The 20,000-nt window shown below is 31.6% G+C and overlaps 1 protein-coding gene across 2 annotated transcripts in view; it reads left to right on the top strand.

Moving 5' to 3' along the window:
• tinagl1 (tubulointerstitial nephritis antigen-like 1) overlaps positions 1-20,000 on the top strand; it is a 126,142-nt gene that overhangs the window by 29,662 nt on the left and 76,480 nt on the right. For both annotated transcript variants that reach the window (XM_061897109.1, XM_061897110.1), the window contains one exon: positions 16,440-16,732. In XM_061897109.1, the coding sequence (XP_061753093.1) occupies positions 16,440-16,732 (293 nt within the window). The remainder of the gene's footprint in view (positions 1-16,439; positions 16,733-20,000) is intronic.

Raw genomic sequence — 20,000 nt, 5'->3', positions numbered from 1 at the left:
ATGCATTTTCAATAAGTAAAACTTGTCATTTTAAGCAGGTTAATATATTTTAGTACAACAAATAAAACCAGTAATTTTAAGCAGGTTAATGTATTTTAGTACAACAAATAAAACCAGTCATTTTAAGCAAATCATGTATTTTTATTATTGTAAAATGAAGCCAGTCATTTTAAGCAAGTCATGCATTTTTGTTAACAAATAAAACAGGTCATTTTAAGCAGGTTAATGTATTTTAGTACAACAAATAAAACAAGTCATTTTAAGCAGGTTGATGTATTTTAGCACAACAAATAAAACCAGTCACTTAAAGCAAATCATGTATTTTTATTATTGTAAAATAAAACCAGTCTTTTTAAGGAAGTCATGCATTTTCAATAAGATGTAAAACTTGTCATTTTAAGCAGGTTAATATATTTTAGTACAACAAATAAAACCAGTCATTTTAAGCAAATCATGTATTTTTATTATTGTAAAATGAAGCCAGTCATTTTAAGCAAGTCATGCATTTTTGTTAACAAATAAAACCAATAATTTTAAGCAGGTTAATGTATTTTAGTACAACAAATAAAACAAGTCATTTTAAGCAAATCATGTATTTTTATTATTGTAAAATGAAGCCAGTCATTTTAAGCAAGTCATGCATTTTTGTTAAAAAATAAAACCAATAATTTTAAGCAGGTTAATGTATTTTAGTACAACAAATAAAACCAGTCATTTTAAGCAAATCATGTATTTTTATTATTGTAAAATGAAGCCAGTCATTTTAAGCAAGTCATGCATTTTTGTTAACAAATAAAACAGGTCATTTTAAGCAGGTTAATGTATTTTAGTACAACAAATAAAACAAGTCATTTTAAGCAGGTTAGTGTATTTTAGTACAACAAATAAAACCAGTCATTTTAAGCAAATCATGTATTTTTATTATTGTAAAATAAAACCAGTCTTTTTAAGGAAGTTATGCATTTTCAATAAGTAAAACTTGTCATTTTAAGCAGGTTAATATATTTTAGTACAACAAATAAAACCAGTAATTTTAAGCAGGTTAATGTATTTTAGTACAACAAATAAAACCAGTCATTTTAAGCAAATCATGTATTTTTATTATTGTAAAATGAAGCCAGTCATTTTAAGCAAGTCATGCATTTTTGTTAACAAATAAAACCAATAATTTTAAGCAGGTTAATGTGTTTTAGTACAACAAATAAAACAAGTCATTTTAAGCAAATCATGTATTTTTATTATTGTAAAATGAAGCCAGTCATTTTAAGCAAGTCATGCATTTTTGTTAACAAATAAAACCAATAATTTTAAGCAGGTTAATGTGTTTTAGTACAACAAATAAAACCAGTCATTTTAAGCAAATCATGTATTTTTATTATTGTAAAATGAAGCCAGTCATTTTAAGCAAGTCATGCATTTTTGTTAACAAATAAAACAGGTCATTTTAAGCAGGTTAATGTATTTTAGTACAACAAATAAAGCAAGTCATTTTAAGCAGGTTGATGTATTTTAGCACAACAAATAAAACCAGTCACTTAAAGCAAATCATGTATTTTTATTATTGTAAAATAAAACCAGTCTTTTTAAGGAAGTCATGCATTTTCAATAAGATGTAAAACTTGTCATTTTAAGCAGGTTAATATATTTTAGTACAACAATTAAAACCAGTAATTTTAAGCAGGTTAATGTATTTTAGTACAACAAATAAAACCAGTCATTTTAAGCAAATCATGTATTTTTATTATTGTAAAATGAAGCCAGTCATTTTAAGCAAGTCATGCATTTTTGTTAACAAATAAAACCAATAATTTTAAGCAGGTTAATGTATTTTAGTACAACAAATAAAACAAGTCATTTTAAGCAAATCATGTATTTTTATTATTGTAAAATGAAGCCAGTCATTTTAAGCAAGTCATGCATTTTTGTTAACAAATAAAACCAATAATTTTAAGCAAGTTAATGTATTTTAGTACAACAAATAAAACCAGTCATTTTAAGCGAATCATGTATTTTTATTATTGTAAAATGAAGCCAGTCATTTTAAGCAAGTCATGCATTTTTGTTAACAAATAAAACAGGTCATTTTAAGCAGGTTAATGTATTTTAGTACAACAAATAAAACAAGTCATTTTAAGCAGGTTGATGTATTTTAGCACAACAAATAAAACCAGTCACTTAAAGCAAATCCTGTATTTTTATTATTGTAAAATGAAGCCAGTCATTTTAAGCATGTCATGCATTTTTGTTAACAAATAAAAGAGGTCATTTCAAGCAGGTTAATGTATTTTAGTACAACAAATAAAACAAGTCATTTTAAGCAGGTTAGTGTATTTTAGTACAACAAATAAAACCAGTCATTTTAAGCAAATCATGTATTTTTATTATTGTAAAATAAAACCAGTCTTTTTAAGGAAGTTATGCATTTTCAATAAGTAAAACTTGTCATTTTAAGCAGGTTAATATATTTTAGTACAACAAATAAAACCAGTAATTTTAAGCAGGTTAATGTATTTTAGTACAGCAAATAAAACCAGTCATTTTAAGCAAATCATGTATTTTTATCATTGTAAAATGAAGCCAGTCATTTTAAGCAAGTCATGCATTTTTGTTAACAAATAAAACCAATAATTTTAAGCAGGTTAATGTATTTTAGTACAACAAATAAAACCAGTCATTTTAAGCAAATCATGTATTTTTATTATTGTAAAATGAAGCCAGTCATTTTAAGCAAGTCATGCATTTTTGTTAACAAATAAAAGAGGTCATTTCGAACAGGTTGATGTATTTCAGCACAACAAATAAAACCAGTCACTTAAAGCAAATTATGTATTTTTATTATTATAAAATAAAATCCGTCTTTTTAAGGAAGTCATGCATTTTTAATAACAAGTAAAACTTGTCATTTTAAGCAGGTTAATGTATTTTAGTACAACAAACAAAACCAGTCACTTAAAGCATATTATGTATTTTTATTATTGTAAAATAAAATCAGTCTTTTTAAGGAAGTCATGCATTTTTAATGACAAGTAAAACTTGTCATTTTAAGCAGGTTAATGTATTTTAGTACAACAAATAAAACCAGTCATTTTAAGCAAATCATGTATTTTTATTATTGTACAATAAAGCCAGTTATTTTAAGCAAGTCATGCATTTTTGTTGACAAATAAAAGAGGTCATTTCAAGCAGGTTGATGTATTTTAGTACAACAAATAAAACCAGTCACTTAAAGCAAATCATGTATTTTTATTATTGTAAAATAAAACCAGTCTTTTTAAGGAAGTCATGCATTTTCAATAACAAGTAAAACTTGTCATTTTAAGCAGGTTAATATATTTTAGTACAACAAATAAAACCAGTAATTTTAAGCAGGTTAATGTATTTTAGTACAACAAATAAAACCAGTCATTTTAAGCAAATCATGTATTTTTATTATTGTAAAATGAAGCCAGTCATTTTAAGCATGTCATGCATTTTTGTTATCAAATAAAAGAGGTCATTTCAAGCAGGTTAATGTATTTTAGTACAACAAATAAAACAAGTCATTTTAAGCAGGTTAATGTATTTTAGTACAACAAATAAAACCAGTCATTTTAAGCAAATCATGTATTTTTATTATTGTAAAATAAAACCAGTCTTTTTAAGGAAGTTATGCATTTTCAATAAGTAAAACTTGTCATTTTAAGCAGGTTAATATATTTTAGTACAACAAATAAAACCAGTAATTTTAAGCAGGTTAATGTATTTTAGTACAACAAATAAAACCAGTCATTTTAAGCAAATCATGTATTTTTATTATTGTAAAATGAAGCCAGTCATTTTAAGCAAGTCATGCATTTTTGTTAACAAATAAAACAGGTCATTTTAAGCAGGTTAATGTATTTTAGTACAACAAATAAAACAAGTCATTTTAAGCAGGTTGATGTATTTTAGCACAACAAATAAAACCAGTCACTTAAAGCAAATCATGTATTTTTATTATTGTAAAATAAAACCAGTCTTTTTAAGGAAGTCATGCATTTTCAATAAGATGTAAAACTTGTCATTTTAAGCAGGTTAATATATTTTAGTACAACAATTAAAACCAGTAATTTTAAGCAGGTTAATGTATTTTAGTACAACAAATAAAACCAGTCATTTTAAGCAAATCATGTATTTTTATTATTGTAAAATGAAGCCAGTCATTTTAAGCAAGTCATGCATTTTTGTTAACAAATAAAACCAATAATTTTAAGCAGGTTAATGTTTTTCTAGTACAACAAATAAAACAAGTCATTTTAAGCAAATCATGTATTTTTATTATTGTAAAATGAAGCCAGTCATTTTAAGCAAGTCATGCATTTTTGTTAACAAATAAAACCAATAATTTTAAGCAGGTTAATGTATTTTAGTACAACAAATAAAACCAGTCATTTTAAGCAAATCATGTATTTTTATTATTGTAAAATGAAGCCAGTCATTTTAAGCAAGTCATGCATTTTTGTTAACAAATAAAACAGGTCATTCTAAGCAGGTTAATGTATTTTAGTACAACAAATAAAACAAGTCATTTTAAGCAGGTTGATGTATTTTAGCACAACAAATAAAACCAGTCACTTAAAGCAAATCATGTATTTTTATTATTGTAAAATGAAGCCAGTCATTTTAAGCATGTCATGCATTTTTGTTAACAAATAAAAGAGGTCATTTCAAGCAGGTTAATGTATTTTAGTACAACAAATAAAACAAGTCATTTTAAGCAGGTTAGTGTATTTTAGTACAACAAATAAAACCAGTCATTTTAAGCAAATCATGTATTTTTATTATTGTAAAATAAAACCAGTCTTTTTAAGGAAGTTATGCATTTTCAATAAGTAAAACTTGTCATTTTAAGCAGGTTAATATATTTGAGTACAACAAATAAAACCAGTAATTTTAAGCAGGTTAATGTATTTTAGTACAACAAATAAAACCAGTCATTTTAAGCAAATCATGTATTTTTATTATTGTAAAATGAAGCCAGTCATTTTAAGCAAGTCATGCATTTTTGTTAACAAATAAAACCAATAATTTTAAGCAGGTTAATGTGTTTTAGTACAACAAATAAAACAAGTCATTTTAAGCAAATCATGTATTTTTATTATTGTAAAATGAAGCCAGTCATTTTAAGCAAGTCATGCATTTTTGTTAACAAATAAAACCAATAATTTTAAGCAGGTTAATGTGTTTTAGTACAACAAATAAAACCAGTCATTTTAAGCAAATCATGTATTTTTATTATTGTAAAATGAAGCCAGTCATTTTAAGCAAGTCATGCATTTTTGTTAACAAATAAAACAGGTCATTTTAAGCAGGTTAATGTATTTTAGTACAACAAATAAAGCAAGTCATTTTAAGCAGGTTAATGTATTTTAGCACAACAAATAAAACCAGTCACTTAAAGCAAATCATGTATTTTTATTATTGTAAAATAAAACCAGTCTTTTTAAGGAAGTCATGCATTTTCAATAACATGTAAAACTTGTCATTTTAAGCAGGTTAATATATTTTAGTACAACAATTAAAACCAGTAATTTTAAGCAGGTTAATGTATTTTAGTACAACAAATAAAACCAGTCATTTTAAGCAAATCATGTATTTTTATTATTGTAAAATGAAGCCAGTCATTTTAAGCAAGTCATGCATTTTTGTTAACAAATAAAACAGGTCATTTTAAGCAGGTTAATGTATTTTAATACAACAAATAAAACAAGTCATTTTAAGCAGGTTGATGTATTTTAGCACAACAAATAAAACCAGTCACTTACAGCAAATCATGTATTTTTATTATTGTAAAATAAAACCAGTCTTTTTAAGGAAGTCATGCATTTTCAATAACATGTAACACTTGTCATTTTAAGCAGGTTAATATATTTTAGTACAACAATTAAAACCAGTAATTTTAAGCAGGTTAATGTATTTTAGTACAACAAATAAAACCAGTCATTTTAAGCAAATCATGTATTTTTATTATTGTAAAATGAAGCCAGTCATTTTAAGCAAGTCATGCATTTTTGTTAACAAATAAAACCAATAATTTTAAGCAGGTTAATGTATTTTAGTACAACAAATAAAACAAGTCATTTTAAGCAAATCATGTATTTTTATTATTGTAAAATGAAGCCAGTCATTTTAAGCAAGTCATGCATTTTTGTTAACAAATAAAACAGGTCATTTTAAGCAGGTTAATGTATTTTAGTACAACAAATAAAACAAGTCATTTTAAGCAGGTTGATGTATTTTAGCACAACAAATAAAACCAGTCACTTAAAGCAAATCATGTATTTTTATTATTGTAAAATAAAACCAGTCTTTTTAAGGAAGTCATGCATTTTCAATAACATGTAAAACTTGTCATTTTAAGCAGGTTAATATATTTTAGTACAACAAATAAAACCAGTAATTTTAAGCAGGTTAATGTATTTTAGTACAACAAATAAAACCAGTCATTTTAAGCAAATCATGTATTTTTATTATTGTAAAATGAAGCCAGTCATTTTAAGCAAGTCATGCATTTTTGTTAACAAATAAAACCAATAATTTTAAGCAGGTTAATGTATTTTAGTACAACAAATAAAACCAGTCATTTTAAGCAAATCATGTATTTTTATTATTGTAAAATGAAGCCAGTCATTTTAAGCAAGTCATGCATTTTTGTTAACAAATAAAACAGGTAATTTTAAGCAGGTTAATGTATTTTAGTACAACAAAAAAAACAAGTCATTTTAAGCAGGTTGATGTATTTTAGCACAACAAATAAAACCAGTCACTTAAAGCAAATCATGTATTTTTATTATTGTAAAATAAAACCAGTCTTTTTAAGGAAGTCATGCATTTTCAATAACATGTAAAACTTGTCATTTTAAGCAGGTTAATATATTTTAGTACAACAAATAAAACCAGTAATTTTAAGCAGGTTAATGTATTTTAGTACAACAAATAAAACCAGTCATTTTAAGCAAATCATGTATTTTTATTATTGTAAAATGAAGCCAGTCATTTTAAGCAAGTCATGCATTTTTGTTAACAAATAAAACCAATAATTTTAAGCAGGTTAATGTATTTTAGTACAACAAATAAAACCAGTCATTTTAAGCAAATCATGTATTTTTATTATTGTAAAATGAAGCCAGTCTTTTTAAGGAAGTCATGCATTTTTAATAACAACAAGTAAAACTTGTCATTTTAAGCAGGTTAATGTATTTTAGTACAACAAATAAAACCAGTCATTTTAAGCAAATCATGAACTTTTACATTGTAAAATAAAACCAGTCTTTTTAAGCAAGTCATGCATTTTTATTAAAAAATAAAACAGGTCATTTTAAGCAGGTTAATGTATTTAAGTACAACAAATAAAACCAGTCATTTTAAGCAAATCATGTATTTTATTTCTTTACTAATAATAAAATTAGTTATTTTAGGCAAATCATGTATTTTAATTTAAATAAATAAATAAAAACAGTCGTTTGAACAGAATAATTTTTTTATTGTAAAATAAAACCAGTCTTTTTAAGCAAATCATTTTTGTTTGTTTGTTTAAAAAACAAACAAACAAAAAAAACAGTCATTTTAATATTGTGTATTTTTATTATTCTAAAATAAAACCAGTCATTATAAGCAAATCATGTATTTTATTTTATTGTTTTGCTAATAATGAAATTAGTCATTCTAGACAAATCATGTATTTTAATTTAAATAAAAAAATAAAAACAGTCGTTTTAAGCAAATCAGGTTTTTTTTGTTTGTTTTTAAAAACATATGTACAAATACATTCATTTGAATCAAATTGTGTATTTTTATTATTGTAAAATAAAACCAGTCATTTTAAGCAAATCATGTATTTTATTTTATTGTTTTACTAATAATGAAATTAGTCATTGTAGGCAAATCATGTATTTTAATTTAAAAAATAAATAAAACCAGTCGTTTTAACAAAATGTTTTAAATTTTTGTAAAATAAAACCAATAATTTTTAAGCAAATCTTTTTTTTCGTTTTTAAAAAAATAACATTTTAAGCAAGTCATGCATTTTTATTGACAACAAATAAAAGAGGTATTTTTAAGCAGGTTAATGTATTTTAGTACAACAAATAAAACCAGTCATTTTTAGCAAATCATGTGTTTTATTTTTTTACTAATTATAAAATTTGTCATTTTAGGCAAATCATGTATTTTAATTTAAAAAAATAAATAAAAATAGTGGTTTTAGCTAAATATTTTTTTAATTATTGTAAAATAAAACCAGTCATTTTAAGCAAATCACTTTTTTTCTTTCAAATAAATACATTAATTTTAATCAAATTGTGTATTTTATTATTGTAGAATAAATCCAGTCATTTTAAGCAAATCATGTATTTTATTTTGTTTTACTAATAATGAAATGAGTCATTTTAGGCAAATCATGTATTTTAATTTTTAAAAAAATATACAAAACACATTTTTTTTGTTATTGTAAAATAAAACCTGTCATTTTAAGCAAATCATGTATTTTATTTTATTGTTCTACTAATTATAAAATTTGTCATTTCAGGCAAACCATGTATTTTAATAAAAAAAAAAAAAAAAAAAAAAATATATATATATATATATATATATATATATATATATATATATATATATATATATATATATAAAACCAGTCATTTTAAGCAAATCATTTTTTGTTTTTCGTTTAAAAAAAAATAATAAATACAGTCATTTAGGTCAAATTGTATTTTTATTATTGTAAAATAAAACGAGTAATTTGAAGCAAATTGTGTATTTTTATTAACAAAAAAATACAACAGGTAATTTAAAGCAGGTTAATGCATTTTAGTATAGCAAATAAAACCAGTCATTTTAAGCAAATCATGTTTTTAATTGTATTTTTTTACTAATAAGAAAATTTGTAATTTTAGGCAAATCATGTATTTTAATTTAAAAAATATATAAATAAATACGATGAGTCGTTTTAACAAAATTGTTTTATTATTGTAAAATAAAACCAGTTTTAAGCAAATCACATGTTTTCTTTGTTTTTAAAACATAATTAATACCGTCATTTTAATCTAACTGTTTATTTTTATTATTGTAAAATAAAACTAGTCATTTTAAGCAAATCATGTATTTTAGTTTATTGTTCTACTAATATTAAAATTTGTCATTTTAGGCAAATCATGTATTTTAATTAAAAAAAGAAACAAAACCTGTCGTTTTAACGAAATTATTTTTTATTATTGTAATAAAAAACAAGTCATTTTAAGCAAATCATGTTTCGTTTTTTTTAAATAATAAATACAGTCATTTAAGTCAAATTGTATTTTTATTATTGTAAAATAAAACCAGTAATTTTAAGCAAATTGTGTATTTTTATTAACAAAAAAATAAAACAGGTCATTTTAAGCAGGTTAATGCATTTTAGTACAACAAATAAAACCATTCATTTTAAGCAAATCGTGTATTTTATTGTTTTACTAATAACAAAATTAGTAATTTTAGGCAAATCATGTATTTTAATTAAAAAAATATATAAATAAATAAAACCAGTTGTTCTATTTTACAATAATTTTTATTATTGTAAAATAAAACCAGTCATTTTAAGCAAATCATGTATTTTAATGGAAAAAATAAATAAATAAACAAAACCAGTCGTTTTGAAAAAAAAAGTTGTATTATTGTAAAATAAAACCAGTTATTTTATCAAAAATTGTTTTATTATTGAAAAATAAAACCAGTCATATTAAGGAAATCATGTTTATTTTGTTTTTGTTTTTTTTAATAATTGTGTATTTTTACTCTTGCAAAATAAATCCAGTCATTTTAAGCAAATTGTGTATTTTTATGAACAAAAAAATACAACTGGTCATTTTAAGCAGGTCGTGTTCAAGAAACTAAATGTATAATATATTTTTAAAAATCCAATAAATTTAAATATGTCCAATAAATACAAAATGATTATCTTTAGAATGTCATCTCCAAAGTATGTTCACTAAAAAAACAAAAAAACACGTATTTTATCCTAAGATTTTTGCCTGACTTTACTTCCAGGTATCTCTTAAAAAAAAAAAAAAAAAAGTCAGTTCTACGATTACGTGTCAGGTGTTTAGGAAAAAAAAGTGCTTACCTGGAAAAGTTTCCTGGACTTTATACTCATCCTACTTTTCGCACGGCTGCTTTATGTTGGGACATATTTGCTTTGCAGGCGTGGGGGCGGCATCAAACCGTGATTTTTAATAATGCGGGTGGTTTTTTTTCCCCTCCAAGAGGTTACTGAGTGCACCGTGTGTGTGTGTGTGTGTGTGTGTGTGTGTGTGTGTGTGTGTGTGTGTGTGTGTGCTCTTTGTGTGTGTGTGTGCGTGTGCGCTCTTTGTGTCTGACAGCATTACAGTAAGTACAAAGCATATACGTAACAAGCGTGTGAAGGATTGTAAATATTTACAGTCGAAAGCTATAAAATGTGCTCTTTAGTCCAAAGTGATGTCCTGGATTCCGAATAGACACACTGGAGAGTTCAAATATTGCATTATGTACTAGAATTCTGCATTCTATCTTTTAATATCTTTTATTTGACTCTTTCATGTCTGATTGTGCTCATAAGAGCTGGAGTGTTACGTTTTCCCCACCGTGACAGTGTCACCTGAAGGCACCGCTGGGTGTTTCAGTGCAGTAACAAAACATTTGATCGAAAAAAAAGAGGAGGGGGGGGGACAGCGAGAATGGGCCCATCCCATAATGTGTGTGTGTGTGTGTGTGTGTGCGTGTGTGTGTGTGTGTGTGTGTGTGTGTGTGTGTGTGTGTGTGTGTGTGTGTGTGTGTTGTGTGACAAAAGGAACAGTCATGCAGAAAAGCGCGCAATGAAGATCATTTCCGGAGCGTGGCTCCAATGTGCCGGAGGTGCCATTGTGTTGCGGGATCTAATTGGATAATTAATGATGCTATTTATGTTACACAATGTCACGGGAAGTACAACAATGTTACACAATGGTACACAATGTTACATGTGTACGCCCCTCTCATCAGACCCCGTACAAGGCTCGGCAGGGTTGGTGCTTCCAAAGGACAACAGGGCGCCCCCTGGGGGGCCAACTGGGCGTTAATAGGCCTGCGTGTCACGTACTGTTCTGGTTCATGCATGTCACATACAACATGTGTGTCATCGCCCCTTCATGTGACGTGCAATGACAAGGGAAGGAAACAGTGCCATCTAGTGGCGGGGCACCACGCCCATGTGCCCCCAGTAACGCGACGCACAACTGTTGTCAACGACAAACAACCATCGTCGTTAGTGTTCACTGAAGGTCTGCAACCATAAGTGATTGTCAGTCAATCAACATGCTATGAACGCACAATTAACTTGCTTTGAACACACTATGTACATGCTATGAACGCGCTATGAACACACAATGATCACACAATGAACATGCTATGAACACACAATGATCACACAATGAACATGCAACGAACATACGATGAGCACGCTATGAACACACTGTGAACATGCTGTGAACACACAATGATGAACAAGCTATAAACACATGATGAGCGCCCTATGAACACACAGCGAAAACACTATTAACACACAATTAACACGCAATTAACATCCAATGATTGCAGATAAACATGCAATGACCACACAGTAAACACACACTGCAAACACTATGAACACGCTATGAACACGCTCTGGACATGCTAAGAACACACAATGAACATGCTATGAACACATTATGAACACATTATGAACATGCTATGAACACACTATGAACACTATCAATATGCTATGAACACAAAATGAACACACTATAAACACTATCAATATGCAATGAACACACTATGAACACTATCAATATGCTATGAACACAAAATGAACACACTATAAACACTATCAATATGCAATGAGCACACAATGAACACTATCAATATGCTATGAACACAAAATGAACACACTATAAACACTATCAATATGCAATGAACACACTATGAACACTATCAATATGCTATGAACACAAAATGAACACACTATAAACACTATCAATATGCAATGAACACACTATGAACACTATCAATATGCTATGAACACACAATGAACACACTATGAACACTATCAATATGCAATGAGCACACAATGAACACTATCAATATGCTATGAACACAAAATGAACACACTATAAACACTATCAATATGCTATGAACACACTATGAACACTATCAATATGCTATGAACACACAATGAACACACTATGAACACTATCAATATGCAATGAGCACACAATGAACACTATCAATATGCAATGAACACACTATGAACACTATCAATATGCTATGAACACAAAATGAACACACTATAAACACTATCAATATGCTATGAACACACTATGAACACTATCAATATGCTATGAACACACAATGAACACACTATGAACACTATCAATATGCAATGAGCACACAATGAACACTATCAATATGCTATGAACACAAAATGAACACAGTATGAACACTATCAATATGCTATGAACACACAATGAACACGCTATAAACACACAATGAACACGCTATGAACACACTATGAACACAATGAACACTATGAACACGCTATGAACACACATTGAATACACAATGAACACGCTACGAACACTATATTGACCACGCAATGAATACACAATGAAAACATTATGAGCACACAATGAACATGCTATTAACACGCTATGAACACATTGCGAACACGCTATGAACACATAATGAACACACTATGAACACACTATGAACACACAATGAACATGCTATGAACACGCAATGAACACACAACGAACACTCCATGAACACACTATGAACACACTATAAACACAATGAACACTATGAACACGCTATGAACACACATTGAATACACAATGAACACGCTACGAACACTATGTTGACCACGCAATGAATACACAATGAAAACAATATGAGCACACAATGAACATGCTGTTAACACGCTATGAACACATTGTGAACACGCTATGAACACATAATGAACACACAATGAAAACACTATGAACACACAATGAACATGCAATGAACATACGATGAGCACGCTATGAACACACTGTGAACATGCTGTGAACACACAATGATGAACAAGCTATGAACACATGATGAGCGCCCTATGAACACACAGCGAAAACACTAACACACAATTAACACGCAATTAACATCCAATGATTGCAGATAAACATGCAATGACCACACAGTAAACACACACTGCAAACACTATGAACACGCTATGAACACGCTATGGACATGCAATGAACACACAATGAACATGCTATGAACACATTATGAACACATTATGAACATGCTATGAACACACAACGAACACACTTTGAACACTATCAATATGCAATGAACACACTATGAACACTATCAATATGCTATGAACACAAAATGAACACACTATGAACACTATCAATATGCTATGAACACAAAATGAACACACTATGAACACTATCAATATGCTATGAACACACAATGAACACACTATGAACACTATCAATATGCTATGAACACAAAATGAACACACTATGAACACTATCAATATGCTATGAACACAAAATGAACACAGTATGAACACTATCAATATGCTATGAACACACAATGAACACGCTATAAACACACTATGAACACAATGAACACGCTATGAACACACTATGAACACAATGAACACTATGAACACGCTATGAACACACATTGAATACACAATGAACACGCTACGAACACTATGTTGACCACGCAATGAATACACAATGAAAACACTATGAGCACACAATGAACATGCTATTAACACGCTATGAACACATTGTGAACACGCTATGAACACATAATGAACACACTATGAACACACTATGAACACACAATGAACATGCTATGAACACTCCATGAACACACAACGAACACTCCATGAACACACTATGAACACACTATGAACACAATGAACACTATGAACACGCTATGAACACGTTATGAACACACATTGAATACACAATGAACACGCTACGAACACTGTGTTGACCACGCAATGAATACACAATGAAAACACTATGAGCACACAATGAACATGCTATGAACACTCAATGAACACACAACGAACACTCCATGAACACACTATGAACACACTATTAACACAATGAACACTATGAACACGCTATGAACACACATTGAATACACAATGAACACGCTACGAACACTATGTTGACCACGCAATGAATACACAATGAAAACACTATGAGCACACAATGAACATGCTGTTAACACGCTATGAACACATTGTGAACACGCTATGAACACATAATGAACACTCTATGAACACACAATGAAAACACTATGAACACACAATGAACATGCTATGAACACGCTATGAACACACAATGAACACTCCATGAACACGCTATGAACACACAATGAACACGCTATGAACACACAATGAACATGCTATTAACACACTATGAACACGCAATGAACACTAAGAACACACTATGAACACACTGTGAACACACTATGAACACTATGAACACACGATGAACAGTAAGAACACACTATGGACACACTATGAACACGCTATGAACACAGTATGAACACGCAATGAACACTAAGAACACACTATAAACACACTGAACACAATGAACACGCTACGAACACATTATGAACATGCAATGAACACTTAGAACGTACTATGAACACACTATGAACACAATGAACACACTACGAACACACTATGAACACGCAATGAACACTTAGAACACACTATAAACACACTATGAACACAATGAACACGGTATGAACATTATGAACACACTATGAACATGCAATGAACACTATGAACACACTATGAACACACTATGAACACGCAATGAACACTAAGAACACACTATAAACACACTATGAACACACTATGAACACGGTATGAACACTATGAACACACTATGAACACACTATGAACACACTATGAACACGCAATGAACACTATGAACACACTATGAACACACTATGAACACTATGAACACGCTATGAACACTATGAACACACTATGAACACACTATAAACACACTATGAACACAATGAACACGCTATGAACACTATGAACACACTATGAACACGCAATGAACACTAAGAACACAGTATAAACACGCTATGAACACACTATGAACACAATGAACACTATGAACACACTATGAACACACTAGGAACACGCAATGAACACTAAAAACACACTATGAACATGCTATGAACACACTATGAACACAATGAACACGCAATGAACACTACGAACACACTACGAACACACTATGAACACACTATGAACACACTATGAACACACTATGAACACGCAATGAACACTAAGAACGCACTATAAACACACTATGAACACACTATGAAAACAATGAACACGGTATGAACACTATGAACACACTATGAACATGCAATGAACACTATGAACACACTATAAACACACTATGAACACACTATGAACACGGTATGAACACTATGAACACACTATGAACACACTATCAACATACTATGAACACGCAATGAACACTATGAACACACTATGAACACTATGAACACGCTATGAACACTATGAACACACTATGAACACACTATAAACACACTATGAACACAATGAACACGCTATGAACACTATGAACACACTATGAACACGCAATGAACACTAAGAACACAGTATAAACACGCTATGAACACACTATGAACACAAAGAACACTATGAACACACTGAACACACTAGGAACACGCAATGAACACTAAAAACACACTATGAACATGCTATGAACACACTATGAACACAATGAACACGCAATGAACACTACGAACACACTATGAACACACTATGAACACGCAATGAACACTAAGAACACACTATAAACACACTATGAACACACTATGAACACAATGAACACGGTATGAACACTATGAACACACTATGAACATGCAATGAACACTATGAACACACTATAAACACACTATGAACACAATGAACACGCTATGAACACTATGAACACACAATGAACACGCAATGAACACGCAATGAACACTACGAACACACTGTGAACACACTATGAACACAATGAACACGCAATGAACACACTATGAACACATAATGAACACGCTATGAACACACTATGAACACGCTGTTCCCCCCCAGAGCAACAGGGGGCAGCGTCGAGGGTTTAGTTGACTGTGCGCCAGTCTTGACTAGGAGCAGCAAACAAAAGATTGAGGACAAAGATGGCGGCAGTGCATCTCTCCCTGGCAAGTGGCCGGTCGCCGTGACCTCCCATCATGCATCAGTGCTCGCCGTGTCTTCTTAGACGGAGCCTGGCGTTGAGCCGCTGTTTGTGTTGGCGTGCTGGCCGGGAAGCTTGCAACAACAACTTCTGGTCTCTCTTCCCTCCTAGTCCCACCATGAAGCTCCTCCTCCTGTGCGCCCTGCACCTGGTTGCGGGAGAGGAAAGCTGGCGGGGGAGGCCCCGCCGGGATGTGGCGGGGCCCCTGCACACGGGGGGCGTGCGCGACCCCTTCGGCTCGTACTGCCAGAGGCGAGGAGGCTGCTGCCCGGGAAGAGACGACCTGTGCACGGTGCCTTACCTGGACACCATCTGCTACTGCGACCTCTTCTGCAACCGCACCGTGTCCGACTGCTGCCCCGACTTCTGGGGCCACTGTCTGGGCGTGGCCCCTCCTTTCATTGGTGAGTCCCCGCGCTCTTTTCCAGCAAAACTAATTATTTTGTTCATTCATTCATGCAACGTTGGAAAGTAACTTAAAATGGGAAAGTGTGTTTTTTTTTTGGTATACTCATGAGTCCTTTTGGTGTCCTCACAAACGATCAGAAATCACCAAAATCCTTAACTTTAACAAGCATATTGCTACAATGATAAACATTTAATCATGTAAAATCTACTTACAGTATATTTGGTTCTCCTTTGCCATCTGAGCAGGTCACCAGAGGAGAAAAACATAAGAGATCCTTTTGGTGCCCTTACAAACAATCAGAAATCACAAAAAAATCCTTAACTTTAACAAGCATATTGCTACAATGATAAACTTTTAAACAAGTAAAATCCACAATCAGTACATTATCTGCTTCTTTGCCGGATTAGCATCTCACGAGAGGGGAGAAACATAGGAGGTCCTATTGGTGCCCTCACAAACAATCAGAAATCACAAAAATCCACAACTTTAACAAGCATAATGCTACAATGATAAACATTTAATCAAGTAAAATCTACTTACAGTATATTTGGTTCTCCTTTGCCGTCTGAGCAGGTCACCAGAGGAGAAAAACATAAGAGATCCTTTTAAATGATAAATGATAAATGGGCTGTACTTGTATAGCGCTTTTCTACCTTCAAGGTACTCAAAGCGCTTTGACACTACTTCCACATTTACCCATTCACACACACATTCACACACTGATGGAGGGAGCTGCCATGCAAGGCGCCAACCAGCACCCATCAGGAGCAAGGGTGAAGTGTCTTGCTCAGGACACAACGGACGTGACAAGGTTGGTACTAGGTGGGAATTGAACCAGGGACGCTCGGGTTGCGCACGGCCACTCTCCCACTGCGCCACGCCGTCCTTTTGGTGCCCTTACAAACAATCAGAAATCACAAAAAAATCCTTAACTTTAACAAGCATATTGCTACAATGATAAACTTTTAAACAAGTAAAATCCACAATCAGTACATTATCTGCTTCTTTGCCGGATTAGCATCTCACGAGAGGGGAGAAACATAGGAGGTCCTATTGGTGCCCTCACAAACAATCAGAAATCACAAAAATCCACAACTTTAACAAGCATATTGCTACAATGATAATCATTTAAACAAGTAAAATCCACTTATAGAATATTGGGTTCTCCTTTGCCGTCTGAGCAGGTCACCAGAGGAGAAAAACATGAGAGGTCCTTTTGGTGCCCTCACAAACAATCGTAACTCACAAAAAATCCTTAATTTTAACAAGCATATTGTTACAAAAATACACTTTTAAACAAGTATAATCCACAAGCAGTACATTATTTGTATCTTTGCCAGATTAGCATCTCACGAGAGAGGCGAAACATAAGGGGTTCTGTTGGCGCTCTCACAAACAATCAGAAATCACAAAAATGTCATTATTTGCTTCTTTGCCAGAGTAGCATCTCACGAGAGGGGAGAAACATAAGAGGTCCTGTTGGTGCCCTCAAAAGCTATCAGAAATAACACAAAATCCTTAACTTTAACAAGCATATTTCTACAATGATAATCATTTAAAGAAGTAAAATCCACTTAGAGGATATTTGGGGGTGATCAAGGATGATGGCTCAAATGCAGAGAATAATTTCGCCACACCTAGCGTGTGTGTGACTATCATTGGTACTTTAACTTTAATATGTATATAAATGTATGTGTATATACATATACAAACCCCGTTTCCATATGAGTTGGGAAATTGTGTTAGATATAAATATAAACGTAATACAATGATTTGCAAATCCTTTTCAACCCATATTCAGTTGAATATGCTACAAAGACAACATATTTGATGTTCAAACTCATAAACTTTATTTTTTTTTTAGAAATAATAATTAACTTAGAATTTGATGGCTGCAACACATGCCAAAGTAGTTGGGAAAGGGCATGTTCACAACTGTGTTACATCACATTTTCTTTAAACAACACTCAATAAACGTTTGGGAACTGAGGAAACTAATTGTTGAAGCTTTGAAAGTGGAATTTTTCCCCATTCTTGTTTTATGTAGAGCTTCAGTCCTTCAACAGTCCGGGGTCTCCGCTGTCGTATTTTACGCTTCATAATGAGCTATACATTTTCGGTGGGGGACAGGTCTGGACTGCAGGTGGGCCAGGAAAGTACCCGCACTCTTTTTTTACGAAGCCACGCTGTTGTAACACGTGCTGAATGTGGCTTGGCATTGTCTTGCTGAAATAAGCAGGGGTGTCCATGAAAAAAACAGCGCTTAGATGGCAGCATATGTTGTTCCAAAACCTGTATGTACCTTTCAGCATTAATGGGGCCTTCACAGATGTGTAAGTTACCCATGCCTTGGGCACTAATGCACCCCCATACCATCACAATATTTCCAAAAACAATTTGAAATGTGGACTCGTCAGACCACAGAGCACTTTTCCACTTCGCATCAGTCCATCTTTGATGATCTCTGCCCCAGAGAAGCCGGCGGCTTGTCCGGATGTTGTTGATAAATGGCTTTCGCTTTGCATGGTAGAGCTTTAACTTGCACTTACAGATGTAGCGACAAACTGTATTTAGTGACAGTGGTTTTCTGAAGTGTTCCTGAGCCCATGTGGTGATATCCTTTAGACATTGATGTCGGTTTTTGATGCAGTGCCGTCTGAGGGATCAAAGGTCACAGTCATTTAATGTTGGTTTCCCGCCATGCCGCTTATGTGGAGTGATTTTTCCAGATTCTTTGAACCTTTTGATGATATTTTGGACCGTAGATGTTGAAATCCCAAAATTTCTTGCAATTGCACTTTGAGAAACGTTGTTCTTAAACTGTTTGACTATTTGCTCACGCAGTTGTGGACAAAGGGGTGTACCTCGCCCCATCCTTTCTTGTGAAAGACTGAGCATTTTTTGTGAAGCTGTTTTTATACCCAATCATGGCACCCACCTGTTCCCAATTAGCCTGCACACCTGTGGGATGTTCAAAATAAGTGTTTGATGAGCATTCCTCAACTTTATCAGTATGTATTGCCACCTTTCCCAACTTCTTTGTCATGTGTTGCTGGCATCAAATTCTAAAGTTAATGATTATTTGCAAAAAACAAAAGTTTTTCGGTTTGAACATCAAATATGTTGTCTTTGAAAATGATTTGCAAATCATTGTATTCTGTTTATATTTACATCTAACACAATTTCCCAACTCATATGGAAACGGAGCGTGTGTGTTTGTGTGTGTGTGTATTTGTTTTGTTTCTAAAAAAAAAAAAAAAAAA

The sequence above is a fragment of the Nerophis ophidion genome, linkage group LG04 (assembly GCF_033978795.1).
Source record: "Nerophis ophidion isolate RoL-2023_Sa linkage group LG04, RoL_Noph_v1.0, whole genome shotgun sequence".
Classification (NCBI taxonomy): domain Eukaryota; kingdom Metazoa; phylum Chordata; class Actinopteri; order Syngnathiformes; family Syngnathidae; genus Nerophis; species Nerophis ophidion.
Note: the sequence above shows the minus strand (reverse complement) of the source record. Positions and strands in the feature narration are given on the sequence as shown.